General features: G+C 44.1%; 2 protein-coding genes across 4 annotated transcripts in view; both read right to left on the bottom strand.

Moving 5' to 3' along the window:
* LOC306997724 (protein NLRC3-like) overlaps window positions 1-17,851 on the bottom strand; it is a 52,860-nt gene extending 35,009 nt beyond the window's left edge. The window contains exons 1-6 of one of the 3 annotated variants that reach the window (XM_079611144.1): window positions 17,636-17,689; window positions 14,354-14,427; window positions 13,831-13,927; window positions 13,519-13,632; window positions 12,289-12,384; window positions 10,374-12,122 (exon numbers count right to left, since the gene is read on the bottom strand). In XM_079611144.1, coding sequence (XP_079467270.1) covers window positions 10,374-12,122; window positions 12,289-12,384; window positions 13,519-13,632; window positions 13,831-13,880 — 2,009 coding nt within the window. In that variant the 5' untranslated portion in view covers window positions 13,881-13,927; window positions 14,354-14,427; window positions 17,636-17,689. Of the gene's footprint in view, window positions 1-10,373; window positions 12,123-12,288; window positions 12,385-13,518; window positions 13,633-13,830; window positions 13,928-14,353; window positions 14,428-17,635; window positions 17,690-17,731 lie in introns of those variants that run through there. The other 2 variants (XM_079611145.1, XM_079611143.1) reach the window with 2 other exon arrangements.
* LOC306997544 (uncharacterized protein) overlaps window positions 1-24,443 on the bottom strand; it is a gene marked incomplete at both ends in the record, with an annotated part of 351,005 nt that overhangs the window by 245,162 nt on the left and 81,400 nt on the right. The window lies entirely within an intron of this gene.

The raw sequence follows: 24,443 nt of genomic DNA, 5'->3' as shown, positions 1-24,443 counted from the left end.
TTATGTACTAATTGCATTTTTATACATAACTTCATAGTTATTTTACACAGAAAAACGATATATTAAAAGAAATTTACTGTAGATTAAGACAGCATTATCATAAAATAACTTTATAAAACCCTAAATTTACAGATTAACCTGAAAGTTAAATGTTTTTTTTAATGTTATTTGACATAATATATACGTTTTTCCACGGTTAATTAAACCATTATCAACAATAATATACTGTCATTTAATTAATTTTGACCGTAAAGTCAATTCTGTATTTTTACGGTTTTTGCCTGTAATTTTGTAAAATGGTTATTTGCTGTAATTTAACGGAATCCGTCTGGAAACTTTGCTGCCAGAGATTTACCGTTTTTTTTTACGGGATTTTTTTTTACAGTGTATTGTAACAATTGTTGCAATCTCTGCCTCCCTCTGGCTGCTGTTGGTAAAAGAGAAACGCGTATGTGTGACGTGTTGGGCCTTTTGGGTTTCCGTAGTGTAAACAAAGTGTAGCGGGGAATCAGTCTGAGTTGACGGTGCGAAGGTGGTAGTGACGCAGTCTATGTCCCGTTTGAATGCTAGCAAGCAAAGTGCCTTTTATGCCATGAATGTGTACCGCTGTGGACAATAAAGCCCGAGTTCATTGTTGAAACCAATCCACGACTACAGTGTGTGCTTCAGCTCTGTTAGCCGGACCACTAATAGCAAGTTACCTGCTACGAGCCAAGTTGTAATGATACCAGCTCGCTCTTAACTACGGTTCGGAGCGCGAAAGCTGAGAAGGTAACACTGGGGGCTTCGTCCGGGATCTAACAAGCAAGAAGAAAATAAAATAAAAAGTTTCGTCTGACGGACGGACGCAGAATGACGGCGCTCGGGGCTAGAGCTAAAGCTAGCGCGTGGACGAAGAGGCCTGTCGAGATGGAAACCACTAACGTAAGCACCAACCCATTTTTAATGGATATAAGAGACAATAATTCAGACCAAGATAATCACGGGGACGGCCGATATGCCGACAGCACTAACCCATTCGCGGCTGGCATGGAGCGAACGTTAGCTGGCGACGGAGCTATTGTTTACGACCGGATGCCGTCTTTCAACCTAGCTTTGCCCCCCACACCACCGCCATCACGGTTGACTAACCCGTTCCTAATGCCCGTGGAACCACATAATACAACAGATGGTGAGTCCACGTACTTTTATCAGAAAACCTGTGACTGTTCAATGCATATGACAGCCAGCCCCGTAGCAGTTTTACCGCATGGTTTTAAAAATAGCCCCGCCCCAACGGTTGCCCGACGCGCCATTAATCAGCAAGCTAACCCGTTCACTTCCATGAACTGTACGGTACAAAACCCTTTCTCCCAGCCCCATGCATTGCCCTCCCAGTTCACTTCGACACCTTTTCCACTCTGCACGCCCCGGCCCGTGGAACGTTGTGGATCAATGAGCTACAATGATAACTATGCCACACATCGTGATCGATACCAATACGGCCAGTCAGCTGTGGAGAGGGCCAAGTCGGCCCCATGGTCATCACGCACAGCGCCGGATGTTGAAATAGTGGACGTTAGTGACGATGAACATTATGGATATCAAGAGAGAATTCCAATATTAAAGCCAGGCCATTTTGATGGAACGGGCTCCTGGAAAGACTTTATTCACCGGTTTGAAAGCTGTGCAAGGGCAAACCATTGGTCGGAAACGACAATGGCGGTTCAGCTGAGATTCAGCCTGACTGGCGCGGCTGGAGCTATCGTCCATAAAAACCCCAGGTCTGACCGTTGGAGCTACCGGCGGATTGTGGCTGAAATAGAGACCGCCTATGGGCCGCGGTCCGACCATGCGGCTGCCATCGGCATTGAACTAAGGCAGAGGGTTAGGGGGCAGAACGAAGCCCTGCACCTATTAAGAGATGACATCTACGAGAAAGTGTCCATTGTGTATGCTGACCGTACCGAGCTGGAACAGGACGCCATTAGTGTGGAGGTTTTCACCAACGCCCTGGCTGACGCCGAGGTGGTGCAGAAATTACTGGAAAAGCAGCCGCGTACCCTATCCAGAGCATATGACATCGCACACAGCTACGAGACCACCAAGAGGGCTGCCAGAACAGTCACACAGTTCATGCAGCCTGGCCAACGCGGTCTTGTAAATCAGAGAGCCAGAGCCACCATAGTACGTGAAAATAACAGCAGGCCAGCTTGTGTGGAGCCAGTGGGAGTAGAGGTTTGGTCCATCAACTCGCCAGAGAGGGCTCCAGGATTTAATCCGCAGTGGCGCCAGAAGAGAGACACAAATGTCAAAATGCCAATGGGGGATGTTCAATGCCATAACTGCTCCGGTCTAGGGCATATCCAGAGAAACTGCCCTTCCCCCCGACGACCCAGACAGCAAGGCCGGACAGTCAACAAGAACACAGCACCCGACACAGGTAAAGTGGTCACCTGTACTGCGAGTCAGGGGGACGACATGTGTGTTGAAATATTGATATATGGACTGGAAATGTGTGCTCTGCTTGATTCTGGTGCACGAAGGAATGTGTTGCCCCTCCATCTCTTTAACTCTATTCCTGCAGAGTCCAGACCCCCAATAGAGCCATCTGTCGCACAGGTTCTGCAGGGCATCGGGCCCAGTGGTCTGGCAGTTCTGGGGGAGGTTAACTTACCAGTACAGGTTGGGAGCAGGGCTACCAATGTGAACTTTATTATGGCTGACACAGCAGAGAACACCGAGGTTATCCTGGGGCACCCTTTCCTGCATCAGACAAGTGCCCAGCTGGACTATGGTCGCCGTGAGATAACCCTTTTCGGAGAAAAGGTACCTCGTTTTAACCAAAACCATCAGCCCCGGGTACACATTGTCAGAGTGGCCCGCACAACAGTGTTGGAGTCCGGGTGTGAGTATGTAGTGCCTGGCACCGCCCACCTGCGCAATACCACTGAGGGAGACCTGATGCTGAGCCCAACCAAGGGTTTCATAGAAAAGCACCACGTCCTGGTGGCTCGCATCATCGTACAGGCGCAGCGGTCCACCAACGTTCCCATCAGAGTTTTCAACCTTGGTGCCTTACCTGTCACTTTGAAGAGAGGCGCTGTGGCAGGGATTCTACAGCCAGCCGCAGTGGTGGGGAAGGTGGAGTCCCAGCCGCCTTTGGCCTCATTAGCCCCTGAACCTATTAACTCTGTTTGTGCTTCTTTACCCAGCCACCTGCAGGTCCTGTACGACGAGAGCTGTGCTAGTCTGCCCGAGGGCGACCAGGTGAGGTTGGCCAGCCTGCTACGGTCTTACAGTGACGTTTTCTCTACGGGGCCCACTGACCTTGGACGTACTGGTCTCGTGCAGCATGATATCCTCACCACCGTTGGTCCGCCTGTGAAACAGCAACCGCGCCGGATGGCTAGGGACAAACAGACTGCAGCAGACCAGCAGGTGCAGCAGAGCCTGGACACTGGTGTGGCTCGACCCAGCAACAGCAGCTGGGCTGCACCAATAGTCATGGTGAGGAAGAAGGATCAGACGTTGCGATTATGTGTCGATTACAGGCCCCTAAATGAGAGAACCATAAAGGATGCTTATCCACTGCCCCGCATCCAGGACACCTTAGACACACTGTCCACAGCCAGGTACTTCAGCACGCTAGATTTAACATCAGGGTACTGGCAGGTGGAGTTGACACCGAGAGCCCGAAAAGCCGCTGCGTTCTGCACCCGTAAGGGCCTGTTCGAATGGAATGTGATGCCGTTCGGACTGTGCAATGCGCCGGCCACTTTCCAGAGGCTCATGGACCGTGTCCTGGCCGGGCTGCAGTGGGAGACCTGCTTGGTCTACCTCGATGACATCATTGTCCTGGGGCGAGACGGAACTGAAATGTTGGAGCGGCTTAGTCAAGTGTTTGGCAGACTACGCGCAGCCAACCTGAAACTTAAACCTTCTAAGTGTGTCCTGTTCCGAGAGCAAGTGGCTTACTTGGGGCACATCGTCTCCGCCAAAGGTGTCGCCACTGACCCCCAAAAGATCCAAAAGGTGGCTGGGTGGCCCGCACCGCAAAACGTAGCTGAAGTGCGTCAGTTTGTCGGCCTGGCTTCGTATTACCGACGCTTTGTCAAAGATTTCGCCTCTGTTGCCAAGCCCCTTCACGAGCTGACCAAAAAGTATGCACGTTTTAACTGGACCGACGAGTGCCAGGAGGCGTTTGAACAGCTGAAAAGCCGGCTGACGTCAGCACCCGTGCTGGGTTATCCCCTCGACATTGGCCAGTTGCTCCTCGACACGGACGCCAGTGATTGGGGAATTGGAGCAGTCCTTTCCCAAGTGCAAGAAGGTGAGGAGAGAGTACTCGCCTATGGGAGCAGGAGATTGTCAGCCACTGAGCAAAACTACTGCACCACCAGAAGAGAACTTCTGGCAGTTGTCGAGTTCACCTCTCATTTCCGGCAGTATCTGCTAGGGAGATCATTCATCATACGGACTGACCACAGCAGCCTACGCTGGTTGACTCGGATGAAGGAGCCTGAGGGCCAGCTTGCTCGCTGGCTGGGAAAACTGGCAGAGTACGACTTCCAGGTAATCCATCGTCCAGGGAGACATCACCAAAATGCGGACGCGCTCTCCAGAAGACCCTGCGGATCGTCGTGCTCATGCAGAGTGCCAGAGCCTACCCTCAGTAACCAGCTTCAGCACAAAGGGATTCAGTGCAACATGGCAGGGAGTCCAGTTTCAGTGGTTGCTGGGGAAACTCCTGCAGAGCAACCTCCAGTGGGGGTAGTGGTGCCCGAAGGTAGCTATGGAGGCAGCCCCGCAGTTGAGCCTAAGCATCTACCAGTGGGGGTAGTGGACGCTTTCAGTGACAATCAAGCTGGCTTTTTGTTCCGTCCAAGTGTCTACAGGGTGGGTGAGCCAGCCCAAGTCAACCTGTTCGCTGGTTGGACCCGAGAGCAGTTAATCAGTGCCCAAGAAGCTGACCCAGCTATAGCACCAGTGAGGAAGTGGTTGGACGAGGGGAGGGGCAGGCCACCCTGGGTTGACATAGCACCCTACAGCCCTGCCACCAAAGCCTACTGGTCACAGTGGAAAAGGCTCTACCAGAAAGACGGAGTTTTACTAAGGAAATTTTACTGCACGGATGGAAGGGTGTTCTATCCACAGATCTTGTTGCCTCGAGAGTACCGCACCTCAGTGATAAAACAATTGCACGATGGTCCAGTCGGTGGCCATTTTGGAGGAGAAAGAACCCTCGCACGTCTCAAGGCCCGGTACTACTGGTACAATATGAGAGATGACGTCACTCTGTGGTGTCGCACTTGCACCCGTTGTGCTGCGAAAGCCCGGCCCAAGAAAACACCTCAAGCCGCCATGGGCACAGTGCGAGTTGGTGCCCCCTTCGAACGGATCGCAGTTGATTTAATGGGACCTTTAAATGAAACTGAAAGGTGCAACCGCTACATAATAGTGGTGCAGGACTACTTCACCAAATGGGTTGAAGCCTATCCTGTTCCCAACGAACAAGCAACGACAGTGGCTGAAAAGATTGTTTCTGAGTGGGTGTGTAGGTACGGAGCTCCACAGTGCCTGCACAGCGACCAAGGTACCAATTTCGAGTCAGCTGTGTTCCAGGGGATGTGTGAGCTGCTGGGAATCGACAAGACACGGACCACGCCGTTTCGGCCACAGTCAGATGGCCAAGTGGAGCGTTTTAATGCCACACTGCAGAAAATCTTAGCCACCACTGCAGAACGATGTCATTGGGACTGGGACATTATGACCCCATGTGCAGTCATGGCTTACCGTGCAACCAAACACAGCTCCACAGGCCTGACGCCTAATATGATGTTGTTCGGACGGGAGATTACAGAGCCGGTGGATCTTGTTGCTGGGCTGCCACCTGACCCAGACAACACTGCTACCCCGTCAACCTATGTTGTACAGCTAAGGGAACGGCTTGAGCTATCTCACCAGTTGGCTCGGGAGGCTCTGGGGAAATCTGTCGAGCATGCCAAACGACAGTACGACAAAAATGTTTGCAAAGTCCAATACAAAGTCGGTGATGCAGTATGGTTCCTGGTCAAAGGCACAAAAAGAGTAAAGAATAAAGTGCGGAAGTTCCTCCCTTCCTACGAGGGTCCGTACTTCGTGGTGGGTGTACTGGACGATTTGGTCTACCGAATAAAGCGGGGCCCGAGAATGAAGATGAAAGTCGTTCATCACGACAAACTCAAAGCGTACCACTCCAGAACCGCACTAGACAACGACTGGGTCTTGCAAGAGGCTGAAATGTGGGCACCAGTGGAGGCGCCACCCCCGTTGTCTGACATCAGCTCTTCAGAAGTCGATAGCAGCCCTCTTGACCTTTGGGGCACATCACCAGAGACCGAGGACCATGTGGTGGGGTCCCTTCCAGGTCTTTTCTCTTTACCACCATCATTGTCAGTTTCACCGAGCAGCAGCCAGCTACCTTGCCATGCGGCTGAGCCTTCACTGGATGAGGGCAGGGGACAAGCTGCTCATCCTCTTTTGAACTCCACCCCTCTGCGTCGACCCCGGAGGGTACGCAGAGCTCCTGACATGTTTGGTGATTGGGTTGTTCACTGAGCATATCTGTTTGAGGTTGGGTGTAGGCGGATCGCTGCCCTCCTCAAAACAAAAGCTAAAAGAGTTCCTGTATTGTCAAAAACTAAAAGAGTTCCTGTATTGTCAAAAACTAAAAGAGTTCCTGTATTGTCAAAAACCAAAAGAGTTCCAGTATTGTATTATTAGCAAAGTAACTTGACTATGTTGAAGTTAAAATGTGAAGTTGATATGGGCTTAATATAATTGTTTATTATCAACAGTCGGTAATTTAGGTACTAATGGGCTACGTAATTTTGTTATAGCATCCTCGGTACTGTATGTTTACTGCTGAGAACTTTGTTTAACAGAATATTTTGCCCTAGTTTTGCACTTGAAATCCTGCACCCCGAGTAACTTTACGCTAATGTTGGACTGAGTGGTTAAAGTAATAGTACCGTTTTCTTCAGGGAATGTATAATTGTCATGTTTAGGACATTTTTCTTACACGTATATTCGGAGTATGCAATATGCTTTAATGGACGTTTTATAGACATTGCCTCTTCACCTTAACTTTCCACTGGAGGAGGACCCTTTAAGGACTGTGGGAATCATGGGTTATGGTTGGGGATATTTGTATGATGACTGTCTAATTAATATTTCCCTGTGTACAGTGTAAGCATGCTGGAGATATGTTAAAGGTTTAATCATTCTCCAGAGTGGGGGTAGTGTTGCAATCTCTGCCTCCCTCTGGCTGCTGTTGGTAAAAGAGAAACGCGTATGTGTGACGTGTTGGGCCTTTTGGGTTTCCGTAGTGTAAACAAAGTGTAGCGGGGAATCAGTCTGAGTTGACGGTGCGAAGGTGGTAGTGACGCAGTCTATGTCCCGTTTGAATGCTAGCAAGCAAAGTGCCTTTTATGCCATGAATGTGTACCGCTGTGGACAATAAAGCCCGAGTTCATTGTTGAAACCAATCCACGACTACAGTGTGTGCTTCAGCTCTGTTAGCCGGACCACTAATAGCAAGTTACCTGCTACGAGCCAAGTTGTAATGATACCAGCTCGCTCTTAACTACGGTTCGGAGCGCGAAAGCTGAGAAGGTAACACAATGTTTTCATAACTATTCTGGGCCGGCGAGTTTGGGTCCCTCTGAAAGCCTATGGAGGAGTGAGACTGCCTTCAGATTTCATCAAAAAATATCTTACTTTGTGATCCGAAGATGAACGAAAGACTTACATGGTTGGAACAACATGAGGGTGAGTAATTACTGACAGAATTTTCATTTTTGGTTGAACTAACCCTTTAAGAGCATATACTTTGCATTGTTGTAGTATCAACAGGTATTAGGACATTTAGCATTTACATTACTGTTAATCAGTCATCACTTGATTCCACATTGTATTGCCTTGTTATGATATAGTGACCCTGCCAAACATAATGTGCCACATGAAGAGACAGTGCAGCATATGACAGTAGCAACAGCTGAGAAGATTTGGGTCTGTGGTGACCAGGTCCAGCTCACACACACTTCCTTCTCCCATTCTCTCTCTTTACTACTACAACACACACACACATATGCTGACTGAATAGATTTGGGTCTGTGGTGACCAGGTCCAGCTCACACACACTTCCTTCTCACATTCTCTCTCTTTACTACTACAACACACACACACATATGCTGACTGAATAGATTTGGGTCTGTGGTGACCAGGTCCACCTCACACACACTTCCTTCTCCCATTCTCTCTCTTTACTACTACAAAACACACACACATGTGCTGACTGAATAGATTTGGGTCTGTGGTGACCAGGTCCAGCTCACACACACTTCCTTCTCCCATTCTCTCGCTTTACTACTACAACACACACACACATGTGCTGACTGAATAGATTGCTAGTTTATTTTGAGTAGCCAGCTAGCAGTTCTCTTGGCAGTTTGCTGATAATCCGGTGTCTGAAGTAAAATGATCAAAACATCTCCTGAGAAAAATCGCATGGTCAACCGAGTCTTGGTTATTTAATTTTGTTTATTTACCTAACCTTGTCATTCAAGGCCAGGACACTTTGTGTACATTTGTGGAACTTCTGCGCGCTTCCACATCCCGCGCAACTACGGATCTCCCGGGAACATTATTTATATATCGCTGCGTACATGTATCCGTGTCGCCTAGATGCGTGAGCGGCGCGATCACGGTCGACTGACAACGAGATTAAAGGAGAACTCCAATCAATTTTAACATTGAGCTCAATTTTTAGTAAATTTGGAGTGCTAAGCGACAGTGGAGACTCAGACTGTCAGCTGTCAGCCGAAGACGGCGCTGTGTGGTGTTTGGAGAATATCAGCTCTGATGGATATTTGTAAAAAAATCATCTTAGTTACCTATGATCACGCGCGTAAACTCGACAGTCGACTACTGTGGACTTCGACCGAAAACAGGAAGTTATTTATTAATATCTTTAATGTCATTTTTATTAATATCTTTCACATCTAATGCAGTCAGATTCACCGTGTTCACTCAATTTAGCTCAATGTTAAAATTGACCGGAGTTCTCCTTTAAGAGCTGAACAAGAATACGGCCGTGTTTCCGATTGTTCTCATCTCAGCTCCGCCGAGACAAAATAGACATGCCATTTCAAAACGCTTTCATTTATTGTCAGAAATATGTTTTCAAAAGCATCACTTTCATCAAATGTTATGTGACAATTTCCAGTAGACAACTGACTGCAAACAGGCCCATCAGGACACAGACGAGCAGGCTTATGTGCCAGAGCCCCGGCCCAGTCTAACCACTGTTATATATATATAAAATAGTATTTTTCTGGTTTATTTTTCCCTTTAGTTGTTTCTTTGGTACTTTGGATGTTTGTTTTGTTATTTATGTGGGCACTTGTATATATTCTACAGCGGATGATCCTGACACTGTAATAAAGTCCAGCTTCAGGAAGTGCTTCTGCGAGTGCGCCATCATCTCTACATCCCTTTACAGACTCACATTTCTCCTCCTCGTCTTCATCATATAATCTAATCTTCATCCTCACAGCACGCCAGTTATGTGGTGATGCACTATGAAAATATTGCGGGACAAATTAATTGTAATAATAAATTAATGATAAAAGTAGCCAAACAAAAGTAATGTAATGTTACATTCGTCCGCTACGCCACTGAAGAAATAAACGCCACCAGGAACAGCATCAAGGCCATTCACTGTTTTATCAAGTTTACGTCCACTTGCTATTAGCCTACTATTAAAACTTAATTTTGGAAAAATACTTTCTATTAAATATCTTTATATTAACTGGCTTTTTTATCAATGCAATACAGTGAATGACAGCCGTCTGTCTCCCAGTGTCTCACATTATTGCCAGTTTAGTGTTCAGGGATTAATTTACACAGAAACATAAGATAACATGTATGCCTTCATCTCCGAACACATTATTTGTGTCTTACATCTCATAATGAACTCAGATAAACTCAGTGCCAACTCGTTTTCCATCAGATCTTTTACATGAACTGGAATGTGTGCAAAGGATTGTGGGAGATTGAAGAACACGAAGGATACACTTGATGCATCTTCAAAATGATCTGAATTAAAGACACAAGATGAAGTCTGTCTTCAACAGATCCTTCACACTGAGACGGCCTTCAGAGGCGCTTGATGACGTGCAGTCGAGATATGCAGCCTTACTAGGACACAGCCACGGTTTGAGGAACACCCGCAAATTATGTTCAATATCCCAGAAATCAGTCTGTGCCCGTGATTTAAACACCTCTGATCTCTGAGTTTCTCTTTGTTCATAATGTTTTAGACTGTAATGATTGCACTCAGTGTCACTTACCGATCATCTCTGGCTCCAAGTAACCCATCATCTCTGGCTCCAATGAATCTCTTCAGGTCAAACTCCTGCAGTGTCTCCTCTGAGGACAACAACACAAACACTAAAGCTGACCACTGAGACGAGGAGAGTTTCACATCACGTAATCCTCCAGACCACATATGAGGTTTAGCTTCGTTCACTAGAGAAAGATCACCCAGTTCATTCAGACAGTGGAACAGATTGATGTATTTATCTGGAGAGGGATTCTCACTGATCTTCTCTTTAATATAGTCGACTGTTTTCTTATTGTTGTGAGAGCGGTTTGCTGTCTGTGTCTTTAGTTCTTGTAAGAGACTCTGATTAGACTTCACTGACAGACCCAGAAGGAAACGGAGGAAAAGGTCCAGATGCCCATTTCTACTGTGTAAAGCCTCATCCACAGCTCTCTGGTGGAGATCAGATAGGGAAACTGTGTCTCCATTAGTTGGTCTGGTAATCTGGTCAAACACATTGATGTTATTGTTGATAAAGGAGAGATGCACATATAGAGCTGCTAGATGTTCCTGAATGCTCAGATGAACAAAGCTGAAGACTTTCCCCTGACACAAGCCCAACTCCTCTCTGAAGATCTGAGTGCACAATCCTGAGTAAACTGATGCTTCTGCCTCATCAATGCCACACTCGCTCAGGTCTTCCTCATAGAAGATCAGGTTGCCTTTCACAAGCTGCCGATACGCCAGTTTCCCCAGTTTGACAATCATGTCTTCTTTCACTTTGTTCTCATAGTCCTTCTCATGTTTGATGTTAGTCTGAATGAGCAGGAAGTGTGTGTACATCTGAGTGAGAGTCTTGGGAATCTCTCCTCTCTCTGCTTCACTCAACATCTCCTCTAGAACAGTGGCTGAGATCCAGCAGAACACGGGGATGTGGCACATAATAAAGAGGCTCCTCAAGGACTTCAGGTGTGAGATGATCCTGTCGGCCAGACTCTGATCACTGATTCTCTTCCTGAAGTATTCCTGCTTCTGTGTGTCACTGAAGCCTCGTACCTCTGTCACTCGATGGACACACTCCGCGGGGACGAGATCCGCTGCTGCTGGTCTGGAGGTGATCCAGATGAGAGACGAGGGAAGCAGATTCCCCACAATGAGGTTCACCAGCAGCTCGTCCACTGAGGCGGATTCAGTCACATCACACAACCTCACATCGCTCTGGAAATCCAGAGGCAGACGACACTCATCCAGACCATCAAAGATGAACAGCACTTTATACTCATCACTGGATATGTCCATTTCTCTGCTTTCAGGGAAGAAGCGATGAAGAAGATCTGAAAGACTGAGTGTTTTGTCCTTCATCAAGTTGAGCTCTCTGAAAGCAAGTGGAAATATGAGCTGGACGTCCTGATTCTCTGTCCCTTCAGCCCAGTCCAGGATGAGCTTCTGCACAGAGACTGTTTTTCCAATGCCAGCGACTCCCTTTGTCAGCACAGTTCTGATGGGTTTGTCTTGTCCAGGTAAATGTCTAAAGATGTCACTGCATTTGATCGGTGTGTCCTCAGTTTCTGCTCTCCTGGACTGTGTCTCAATCTGTCTCACCTCATGCTCATTATTGATCTCTCCACTTCCACTCTCTGTGATGTAGAGCTCTGTGTAGATCTCATTCAGGAGTGTTGGGTTTCCCTGCTTTGATATTCCCTCACACACACACTCAAACTTCTGTCTCAGATTTGATCTCAATGTGTTGAGGACTTCAGCAGGTTTAGAGTCATGGCTGTAAGATTAAAATACCACATTATTACACAAGTTAGAGAAATAAATAGCAATAAATAAATACAAATATTTGTTTGCTGTATTATGGGACACAGAACATCATTGGGTTTCTGAGATGTTTCCATCATTAATCGTGTGTTTGAGTGATGTGTGATTTTGCATTTTACCTGAAACCAGGACACATGCTTTCATTAAAGTCTTGTGGTTGAATCTCAGGCTTGAACACAGTTGTGTTTTTAACTGGTCTGGATGGAAGATTTGACCTTAAATCAGAATGAAGAGTGTAAAGAATCAGACACACTGATATTGATGTAATTGTGTCATTAACTGAGTAACAGACCAACAGCTTTTACAGAGTGTGAATGTATTAACAATACAATACATAGAGCTTTACACAAGAGCACAATGATGATCATTAATAGACTGAGACTTGCAGGATCATAACTCATTAAACTGCTGTATATTAATAATAATTTCATAAAAATCAAATACTATAAGCATAACGTTTATATAAATGATATACCTGAGATCAGGCCGTGTGTCTCCACTCTTAAACGCTATTGGCGGCTTCATAGAGCGGTTACTCTTCATAGACACACAGCTGGACTCTGGTCTTGATCTCTTCTGCTGGACTGAACTGGTTTTCAAACTAAGTAAAATAAAAAGCATACAGACTTAAAAAATATTTTTAATTATAAATGTTGTGCACTTTTCCTGAATCTTCTGTCTTAGGGAACACCAGGGAGAGTTGTAACACTTTTGCTGTAGCGTCTGTAACTCAGTGTGTTTGGCGAATGTTTTGTCCTGGTGTGAAACTGTAGCTTTCAACAAACCAAACAAACTTTAACAAACTTTCTGAACCGGCAGTTAGAATAATCTGCTTAATTTTACACCTACTACATTATATAAAGGTGGAAAAATATAGCTTACATTTACTGTTATTGCTAGTAACAGATGGACTGATAAATGTTGCTTTTAATTATAACTTTTTAAAAAATGATAGGGGAGAGCGGGGCACATCCTAACACTTTTAGACTTTCTCAGTTTGTGTAAATCCACTTGGGGTTATGAGTATTTATTTCCCCCCATTAATTTCACACACGTCTAGTAAAATGATGTGGCTTTGTTTCATTAATTCAGTGTATACTTTTTTCTTTATTTCCCCCGAAAGAATGGAAGTGAAATGTGACAACATGCCCCATAGGTGAGGCAGATCGTAACATGACAGATTAAAATGTTATCTGATCTAATCAAAAAAGTATACAAGACAAACAAAAAATATTGTGTCAATAAAATACAATTATTAACTTTTTCATATAAAATAATGGTTTCTGTAAATTAATAATTATTTCATAAAATACTATCAAAAAATATATTACTAAATAGAAATGATATACCTGAGATCAGACTGTGTGTCTCCACTCTTAAACTTTAGTGGATTATCCATAGAGCGGTTACTCTTCACAGACACACAGCTGGACTCTGGGTTTGAGCTCTTCTGCTGGACTGAACTGCAACAGAGAACACATTCAGTTTAATCATTTACATTACTGTGTTCATTCCTTATGATAGGAACCATAAACACATTCATATTTTTATTACATTTTGTTTAATGTTAGTTTGAAAACAAAAACAGGCAAAATATGTATAAAAATACTGATACATTTTCTGAGATGTAACACAATATTTACAGTGTGTGTTGAAAGTACCTGTGTCCTGGAGGAAGATCTCCATCTCTGGATGCTTGTGAATCAGCCATGATGAAGCTGCAGGAGAATCTGATGAGTTTGATCTCCTCCACTGACTCTGAATGAAGAAACATTCACACACTAAATTAAATTATTAAATGATTAAATTAAACAACCTCCTCCACTGACTCTCTCACGTGAGCGCCATCAGTGTTTCTCACAGGTTCAGTTTAAAGTCTGTGTAGAGAGAACGGTGTCGTCTTAGCGGCCCATAATTTAATAACTTATGATCATTTTGACGGATGTGAATAAATTAAAACTAACTTTAGCTGGAAAATAACATTATTCAAGAACCGCTATAAAGCCAAAACAATCTGTTACCTTAAATTACACGTTTATCTCTGTAAAGCTGCTTTGAAAACACCTTTAAGTGAAAGAAACCCTTTATTAAAGATTTCATATAAAAAAATCACGTAAAATGTAAATGTCTGGTATTCAGATATTCATAATAATATGAGGAACAGGAAGTCACATGAACACTCACCTTGATCAAACTTTTACACGATACAGCATCTCAAATTCTCCAGATTTAACATCATAAAGATAAACGGAAAATCTGGGGCGCTGCACTGTGGCGACCTGTGGAAGCAGTAGCGTCAAAGTAGTAACACGTTTGTTTGTTTGTTAGTTCGTCTCTTTTTTCTTTTTTCTTTTTACTTTCTCATTTCCCTGGTTGTCTATACTGAACTATTATGATGTTATATCGGACGTTTGTGAACCTGCTGTATATTTGCCTATTCCTTGGCTATTTTGCGAGAGGACAGCGTGGGAATGGGGAGCGGCTTCAATACAGTCATGACTTCCTTGTGCAGTTCCGTGCTTCTGACTACGGCGTGTTGGATCAAACCCGCGACTGGCCTGCAGAAATCTTAAGGAGTGAGTTTCCCAGTGCGCGCACAGAAAAGACTGCTGGCCAGAAGGTGAGGAAACGGGGGAAGAAGGGGGGATTGCGGCAGAGACTACGTAAACAGCGATTGAATCGCATTCCACTCCCTTCAATAATCCTGGCCAACTGCCAGTCTCTCAGGAATAAACTGGACGAACTACAAGCAAATGTCCGGTTTCTTTCTGATTATAGAAATGCATGTGTTATTTCCCTGACTGAGACTTGGCTTAAAGATCATGACTCAGACTCTGATTTGGAAATCGATGGCTTCGGAGTTCCAGTGCGGTTGGATAGGGATGCCGCCGTAACGGGAAAATCCTTGGGTGGAGGGGTATGCATCTACGTTAACCAGCGTTGGTGCAGGTCTGTGATTTTGAGAGAATCTGTGTGTACTCCCGATATTGAACTGTTGTCGATTTCACTCCGCCCCTTCTACTTGCCCCGGGAGTTTCCACAAATATTTATTTCTGTTGTATACATCCACCCAAAGGCTAATGTGGAAAAAGCCTCGGATATTTTATGTAAAGTGGTACATCGGCTTCAAAGCATCTCTCCTGATGCACCTAATATTGTGATGGGAGATTTTAATCATTGTAAAATGAAAACATCACTTACACACTTTGAACAATATGTGGACTGTCCTACCAGATATGGAAAATGTTTGGATCTTTGTTATGGGTCTATTAAGGGGGCATATAAGTCGTCATTAAGAGCCCCTTTGGGCAAGTCTGACCATCATGTTGTTTATTTAGCCCCTACTTATAAACCTGTTTTAAAAAGGGAAAAAACAGAGAAGAAATTAATTCCTGTTTGGTCTGAAGACTCAATTCAAGAGTTGTTGGGATGCTTTGAATGTACTGATTGGGACTTGTTCAAATCCGAATGTACTGACTTAGACGATCTTACTGAAACTGTGACTAGCTATATTGAATTTTGTGAAGATTTGGTAATTCATAAAAAAACGTGTATAGTTTTTCCAAACAATAAGCCTTGGATTACTAAACAAGTTAAAAGTTCTATTAATTTAAGGAATATTTATTTTAAACAAGGCGACAGTATTCGGTACAAAGAGGCCAATAAACAAGTTAGAAATGAGGTGAAATCAGCAAAATTGCGGTACAAGGAAAAGATAGAAACTATGTTCACAAATGGAAAGTCTCATGTAGCTTGGGACGGAGTGAAGTCTATTATAGGAACTAAACAGAAGAAGAAATGTATTAGTTTAGGAGGGAAATCTGATTATGAATTAGCAGATGCTTTTAATTCGTTTTATGTACGTTTTGACAATCATGATTTTTCAAGAGAATTGTCTGATTATAGGGGAAAATCTGTGATTCAGAACACTCCTGTTAAAATTCAAATTAATGAGGCTGATGTACGTAGCTGTTTTAGTCAGGTCAAGGTTGGAAAGAGTCCAGGCCCTGACCACATTGGTGGTAGGTTGTTGAAAAACTGTGCAGAGCAGCTTTCAGGGATTTATTCATTTATTTTTAATGAATCATTAAAACTTTCTAAAGTCCCTCGTTTATGGAAAGATGCCATTGTGGTACCAATTGCGAAAAAAAGAAATTCTTCTTCTCTTAAAGACTACAGACCTGTTGCATTAACCTCCTTGATTATGAAATCTTTTGAAAAAATAGTAAGGAAGGAGATTTTAACCCTAACACAGCCAGCACTTGATCCTATGCAGTTTGCATATAGATCTGGTAGAGGAGTTGATGATGCTACTTGTACCTTGTTGAACATGATTTTAGGACATTTAGAAGGTAAGAAAAGTCATGCACGTTTGCTTTTTATAGATTTTTCTTCCGCTTTTAATTGTGTTCAGCCTCACATTTTGGCAAAGAAATTGATTGATACTTTTCAACTGGATTTAAATATTGTGTGCTGGTTGGTGGATTTTCTAACTAATAGATCCCAAAGAGTAAGGGTCAATGGAGTGTTGTCGAATATTTTGATGTCCTCCACGGGTACGCCACAAGGTTGCGTTTTGTCTCCTCTTTTGTTTTCTTTATACACCGATGATTGTCGTAGTGTTTTTAATGGGAGACACATTGTTAAATTTGCGGACGACTCTGTGATTGTGTCTCTTCTCACTGAGTCTGAGCCAGATGTTGGGCCAGTGATCGATAATTTTATTCAATGGTGTGATGATTCATTTTTAAATATTAATGCTTCAAAAACAAAAGAGATGTTTATTGACTTCCGTAAGAAGAGCTCTGCACCTGTGTTGCCTTCTATTATAAAGGGACAGCAGGTAGAAGTAGTTAAACAATATAAATATTTGGGGACTATAATTGACGATAAACTACAATTTGAGGAAAATACTGATATAATTAGAGGAAAAGCTCTTCAGCGTATGCATTTTTTAAGGAAACTTCGACTTTTTAACATGGATGTTTCTTTTATGAAAATGTTTTATACATGCTTTATTGAAGCCGTTTTAAGTTTTTCCATTGTCTGCTGGTATGGTAACCTTAATATAAAGAACAGGAGGAAGCTGACAAGCATTGTGACAATGTGCAGCAAGATAGTGGGGACCGATTTAAGGACTATCTCACAGATTTATGAGTGCAGGACAACTAGGAAGGGCCAGGTAGTGCTTTCTGATGCTACTCATCCATTGTGTGCTGAATTTCAACTCCTTCCTTCAGGGCGGAGATTCAGACTCCCATTGTGTAAATCAAATAGATACAGAAATTCTTTCATACCGGCGGCAATTAAGTTTTTAAATGATTTTTTGTAATTTACGGTAATTTATGTGTTGTGTTGTTATTATGTGTATGTGTATACTACTGCTATTACTGCTGTCTACACAAAGAATTGCCTTTAAGGACAATAAAGTTTAACTAACTAACTAACTAACTAACTAACTAATCTTTCGTAAACGTTTCTATTAAACACGTTGATGCTGTTTTTCCGTATCGTATCGGTATTTTACCTGCTTAAAATGGCGACAGGTGAACTCTAACTTACTTTCACTTTAGTTGCGTAGACTGTCAATGAAGGTACACCTAACATGTAACTTTATTTGTTAAAAATTCATAAAATGTATACAATGAGCGAGTACATTATGAATCCATCTTCTAACCGGTGTTGTGGTCTTATCTAGAATCACTACGGTACGCCTATAATACGTGTTTATATTCAGACTATTTTAAACCTCTGCGGAGTACAGTACCTGCGTGACTCGCCATAGACAAACAGAGAGAAGTAGATCCGGCTACAATGTTCTTCCGCAAGCAGTTTGTTTATTAACCGCTAAAGCGCCAAAAGTTGCATAATACCTTTAAAAAGATTTGTGTTTGTGTTCCGAAGATAAGTGAATGTCTTACGGGTTTGGAACGATATGTGGGTGAGTGGTTAACGACAGAAAATGTCATTTTTGTGTGAACTAACCCTGTTTAAACTAATGAAGTTTCCTGAAGCACTTAAAGATGCTGTCCTGTATAATGCCAGTCATGTGGAGTAGATGAGGGATGTTGTTCCTGATCACTGAGAGTTTGACCAGCATCCTCCTCCTCCTCTTCATCACCTCCAGATCATCAGGACAGACGAGATCTGCTGGTTCTGGTGGATCTCCTGTTTCTCACTTTCTCCACAGACTCAAAGGTCAGAAGCTGTTGTGTGCTAATGCTGTGAGGACATTATTAAAGACCTCATAACTTTTCATTAACTTTCTATTGACGTTACTGGAAGAACGCTTCATCAGAACTTTTATAGAACTTTGCAAGCTAAAGTTTTTTGTCTGTTATAAATGTAAAAAAAAAAAAGCTCTTTTTGTGTTTTCTACCATACATTTTTGTTCTTTTGTTTATACATCGGGTCTTTTTTAGATCCACTACATTACACTCACACACTCACGTGTAAATGGATTTATAATGTAATAATCTATAAGCCAAGTCATATTTAACTTCACTCATTCACTTCACCTTGAAAGCAGATCCATGTGTCCAAGGGGCAACTAGTTAAGAGCAGCATGTACACACCAGTACATAACACGAGTCACCCACGTTATTCGCCATATACTTCCATCAATCAATAGATCAATATCTCTATATGTGCACTTTTTACCTCTTTTTCCCTTCCTTTCCTCTTCCCTCCCCGTCTCCCCATGACCCTTACACAGAGTTTAGAAGTTTGATCGCAGAAGGAATGGAAGATGTGGAATGGCGGTTCGTCTTACACACAGCAAGCGCATAACGACGCCCGAAGGCAACAGAGAAAACTCCCCCGCCAAAGCCTGTCCCGCAGAGGCAAGGACACGGACTGCCTTCCGCACTATTGGTTGGTCACAGAAGACATTACGGTCTCTCTGTTTAACACCGATCATTTTTGAACAGATTTTTACAATGTTGTTCAGGCCATTCCTGTCTTTAACTGTCAGGTTGTGGAACCAGCAGATAGAAGAAAAACTCAAAACACTCTCGATAAAAGACTGGTAAAATCTACACAGGACGAGCGGCGTAACGGAGAAAGAGTTTAGTTTGCGGAGAAGGTAAACTCTGTTGCTTCACGATGGCAGCGCTGTTTACATCAAACTCAAGACGGTCATCAAAAACAGTGCCCAAGTGTTTATAAGATGAGACAATTTCCACTTTTGCGTTATGTATGATTCATGTTCTCACATCAAAACACACACAGACTCTCGAGTGAGAGAGTGAGTGAGATCTCCTGGAGTCAGATGATGTTTAATGCTTGAAGAAACACAAAATACCAAACAAACCTCAAAAAGTATTACAAAATATTAATACAAAGAAGTCCACATAGCAGCAACGTTCTTCATAGTGTGCACTTTACTGCAGTACATCGAGGTGAAAAGCTGTCTCGTGACATGATCCGCATGAGGGATGTGTTGAGCTTTTACCGGCATTACTCTCACCGACACTGCTCATCGATCCGCTACTTTAACCCGATTCTTATCGGCTCTTCTTCAATTTTTTTTATTAAAAAAAGAAACAAATTAAGAACATAACTAACATTGCTTTAAATTCTGAAATGTTAAATAAATAAATATGGCAAAAGAAACAACAACGTTTGAACAAACCAAATATTAAACATTTATTTGTAAGTGGACCAGTGAGCAGGCGTTATTGTGTTATAGAGATAAGATAAGACACAATAAGAACAAAGTACACACACATGGTCAGATTAATACAGTAAATATATAATAAAACAAAGATACAAATTAAATAAACTGCTTTAATTTCAGGAAGGTCTTAACATTACTGTTCAGGTAAATAATGTGGCCTACAATATAAATCTAATAAAGTAATTACATGTGAAATACTGCTTGGTCTTCACTGTATAAATGATTATATTCATGCGTATTAAAGCTGAAGTTATGAATTCAGGAGCTGTGAGTGATTTTCTCTTTGCCTTTTGTAGTTTGATTCACATTTATCGGCACAATCGTCCGCAGGATTATTAGACTGCTGTCCCTTTAAGACCGGATGCAGATCTAAAAATACATATTCATATTCTCTCTTTTCTCCACTATTTACACCCATTTAAGACATAAACTGTGTTTAAGTGACAGCTGTCCAAGCCGGACATTTGGACATGTGTGTGTGTTTGATCGTGTAGACGCGCACACGAGGACTAAAGTATAATCTAGTTGCGTCTGTTTCCGACACACGCACAGAAGTTGAAGTTAGAAACACATTATTCTGCTTTTATTGCTCTTTTATCATCAAATGAGCAACAGTAGAGACTGCACTCTCGACACTCACGGATCTGCCGATTCTGGCGTAAAGTCGTGGTTTTGTGGAGAAGTGAACGCGCACCGCTGAGAACGGGAGGAAGTTGCTCTAGATGGAATGTGTTTGTTTACGTTTTACCTCAAATATCTTCTTTTTATAATCCTTGTGAGCCAAAATCAAAAATAAAACGAGATTAATATCACAGGCCCAAAGTGTGACCAGACTAAACTTGTGTTCAGTTCTCTCGCATCGACATTATTCAGCAGGACTTTTCGTGTTGCGCTGTAGATTTCTCTCTCCTGGATTGCAAATAGAAGAAATGCACCAAATGGCTAAATATGATCTAAATATTATGTCACGGGGTGACAAAAAAAAATCAGAATGGGACTAAGTTCCTTGCGAAGGCAGTCTGATTGAGAAATCCCCAGTGAACATCCGTCTCTATGCACTACCAATTTGTTGCCATGGCAGCGAGGCCAATTGCCTGAGTGACAGCAGGTGTGGGGCAATTAAAGGGAACGCTGCGAGAGGGACACATGTTCAGATAAGGCTTTAAAAGCAGAGAGAAAACAGACTGTGGGGTGGTTCTCCTCCCCACCTGGGGGTTCTCCTCCCGTGTGAGACTGTGTTTGACAGTGGGCTGTTCTTTTTTTATTGAGGCTGGGCTATGGAGTGGTGAAGATTGAAGCTGAGGAAGAGAAAGGAAGGATTGAAGGATTGAAGGATTTGTCAGCGAAAACCTAAGGAATATCGTCAGCAGTGGGAAGGACGCGAGTGATGAGTATTGGATCCGTTGTTTATATGCACTAACACTGAAGTGGTGTTGAGAGTTTGGAAGTGTGTGGCACGAGTGAACTATTACACCGAGTGAATTGTTGATCTGTCTCCAACTTCTGTCCTCTCCTTGCCGAATGTGATAATCGCTGCACCGTTCTTCTGCTTTTCCTGGAGTGAAGTCAAGCCCTGACCAAAGACGAGATCCGATCTGGTGGGAGAAAGACCGGTGGGTGAGTGCTGGCCCTAATGCACGGTGTGTGAGTGGAATTACAGTGCCTGAAGTGACGATTCACCCGGTTTGTGCTGTGAAGTGAAACTGTTGTGTGGAGAAGTAATAGAAGTCTGCCGTGCACTCTTCCCATACAGTCTTCCACCCGCTGCCCCCAAAGGAAGTTTTTGATAAAGCAAGAGCCCAACTTCCTCCGTGAGCAGACCCGGCTCTGTCAACGCTGAGTGCTTCATATATCGCTGAACTGTTAATACCGTGCTGTGTTTGTTCCAGTGTCCAGCCAAGTGGAGCGTTTCGCTCAAGTGTCCTCCCCGCCTGGTGGTCTCCACACGCCCCTGTTGGAAGCCGTTGCCCTGTTCACGAAGAAGAGCGGTATTTCAGTTGAAAGTTGATACACTGTTGAACAACCAAACCTTACTGTACCGTTCCAGTGCTCAGCCGAAGTGGAGCGTTTCGCCCAAAGTGTCCTCCCCGCCTGGTGGTCTCCACACGCCCTATGGGAAGTCTCTGCCCTGTTCAGGAAGAGAGAAGTGGTCTCCACTCGCCCTATGGGAAGCCTCTGTCCTGTTCAAGAAGAGAAGGGACTCGCTGGCCCCCACACCTGAGTACCTACCGAGTGACTTACCTGGACGGCGTGAGGACCTCCCCTGAGCCCCCTTCAACGAGCCCCCTTCAACGAGCCCCCGGCCCGCCACGATCGTTCCTCTCCTCCCATCCCAGGGGGTCCAGAGACGCTTGAACTGCCCTGGCGGCAAGAAGACGATTTTAATTAGGACCTATCCAATTTCCCACTTTTAAAATAATAAAAGAAACTGTTATTTTTATTCTCTTGTCTGTCTGGTCCTTTGACACGTTCCTCGAGGTGGTTCCCGGTCTTCAGGGGTGGGTGCAGTCTGGCTTGACCCGCCCCGACCTGTGACAATTATATGTATCAATCCCTGCTCTCTTCCTTTTCTGCTGATGTTCATTGCTGCAAAATCTTCTTATTTTCACAACAAGATCAACAGCTCCGCTAACACACAAACTCTTTTCAAGACATTTAACTCTCTCCTCTGTCCACCTCCACCATCACCCACCTCCTCTTTAACTGCTGATGATTTTTCTAACTTCTTCATCAACAAAACAACAACTATCAGCAATCAGTTCTCAGCTCCACACACACAGGAACCCAGTCCAACCCCTCCCACTCCCAAACACATTCTCTCCTCCTTCTCTCCACTAACCGAGGAAGAAATATCTAAACTTCTCCTCTCCAGTCACCCTACCACCTGCCCTCTAGACCCCATCCCCTCACACCTTCTACAAGCCATCTCTCCCACACTTCTACCAGCACTCACACACATCATCAACTCATCGCTCCACACTGGCATTTTTCCTACAGCATTCAAGCAGGCTCGGGTAACTCCACTGCTTAAGAAACCCACATTAAACACATCACTCTTAGAGAATTACAGACCTGTCTCTCTCCTACCATTCATTGCGAAAACACTTGAACGAGTTGCCTTCAACCAAGTATCATCTTTCCTCTCTCTTACCAACCAACTAGATGTAAACCAATCTGGCTTCAAGAAAGGGCATTCAACCGAAACTGCATTGCTGTCAATCACAGAAGCCCTACGGATCGCAAAAGCTGCCTCCAAGTAATCAGTTCTCATTCTCCTGGATCTGTCTGCTGCCTTCGACACTGTGAACCATCAGATCCTCCTGTCCACCCTCTCATCACTGGGCATCACAGGAACTCCTCTCCACTGGTTTGAGTCCTATCTCACAGGTAGGTCCTTCAGGGTCGCGTGGAGTGGCGAGGTATCCAAAGCACATCAACTGACTACAGGGGTTCCTCAGGGTTCAGTTCTTGGACCGCTCCTTTTCTCCATTTACACCACATCACTGGGACCCATCATACAGGCACATGGCTTCTCTTACCACTGCTATGCTGATGACACCCAGCTCTCCCTCTCACTTCAACCTGATGATCCCACAGTAGCTGCACGTATCTTAAGCTGCCTGGCAGACATCTCGGCATGGATGAAGGAACATCACCTGCAGCTCAACCTGGCAAAGACTGAGCTTCTCGTCCTCCCTGCCAATCCATCTCTACAGCACGACTTCACTATCCAGCTAGATTCAACTCTAATCACCCCATCAAGGTCGGTCAGAAACCTTGGAGAAACATTTGATGAGCATCTGACCTTCACAGACCACATCACAAAGACAGCTCGATCATGCAGGTTTCCACTGCACAACATCAGGAAGATCAGGCCCTTCCTAACTGAGCAGGCAACACAACTTCTCGCCCAGGCCTTGGTTATCTCTAGGCTGGATTACTGCAATGCTCTTCTGGCCGGTCTTCCATCATGTGCAACAAAACCTCTACAAATGATCCAGAATGCTGCAGCTCGTCTTGTCTTCAAAGAGCCCAAAAGGGCCCACGTCACTCCTCTGTTCATCTCTCTGCACTGGCTACCACTCGCTGCTCGCATCAAGTTCAAGGCATTGACGCTTGCTTACAGATCGACCACAGGCTCAGCTCCCTCCTACTTTCACTCGCTCCTACGAGTCTATATCCCTACCAGAAGCCTGCGATCGGTCAATGAGTGACGGCTCGTGGGTCCATCACAGAGAGCTACAAAATCACTCTCCAGAACATTCTCATTCACGGTTCCTTGCTGGTGGAATGACCTCCCTACCCTCGTCCGGAATGCAGAATCCCTGACCACATTCAAACGACAACTGAAAACTCATCTCTTCCGTGAGCACTTGACATATAAAAAAAAAAAAAAAAACCTCTTTAACCCTGCCTCCCTTGTTTTTTGGCTTATGCTACTCTGAGCAATGTCAGAACTTTGTATTCTGAGCACTTCTTGCGTTATTTTTGCCTCTTCACGATGACTCGCTTGCTGTAGTCCTCAGTTGTAAGTCACTTTGGATAAAAGCGTCTGCTAAATGACTAAATGTAAATGTAAATGATTAGCATGCTCCA

The sequence above is a fragment of the Phoxinus phoxinus genome, assembly GCF_949152265.1.
Source record: "Phoxinus phoxinus genome assembly, chromosome: 4".
Lineage (NCBI taxonomy): Eukaryota > Metazoa > Chordata > Actinopteri > Cypriniformes > Leuciscidae > Phoxinus > Phoxinus phoxinus.
The sequence above is the reverse complement of the archived record's forward strand: the minus strand, read 5'-3'. Positions and strand labels throughout refer to the sequence as shown.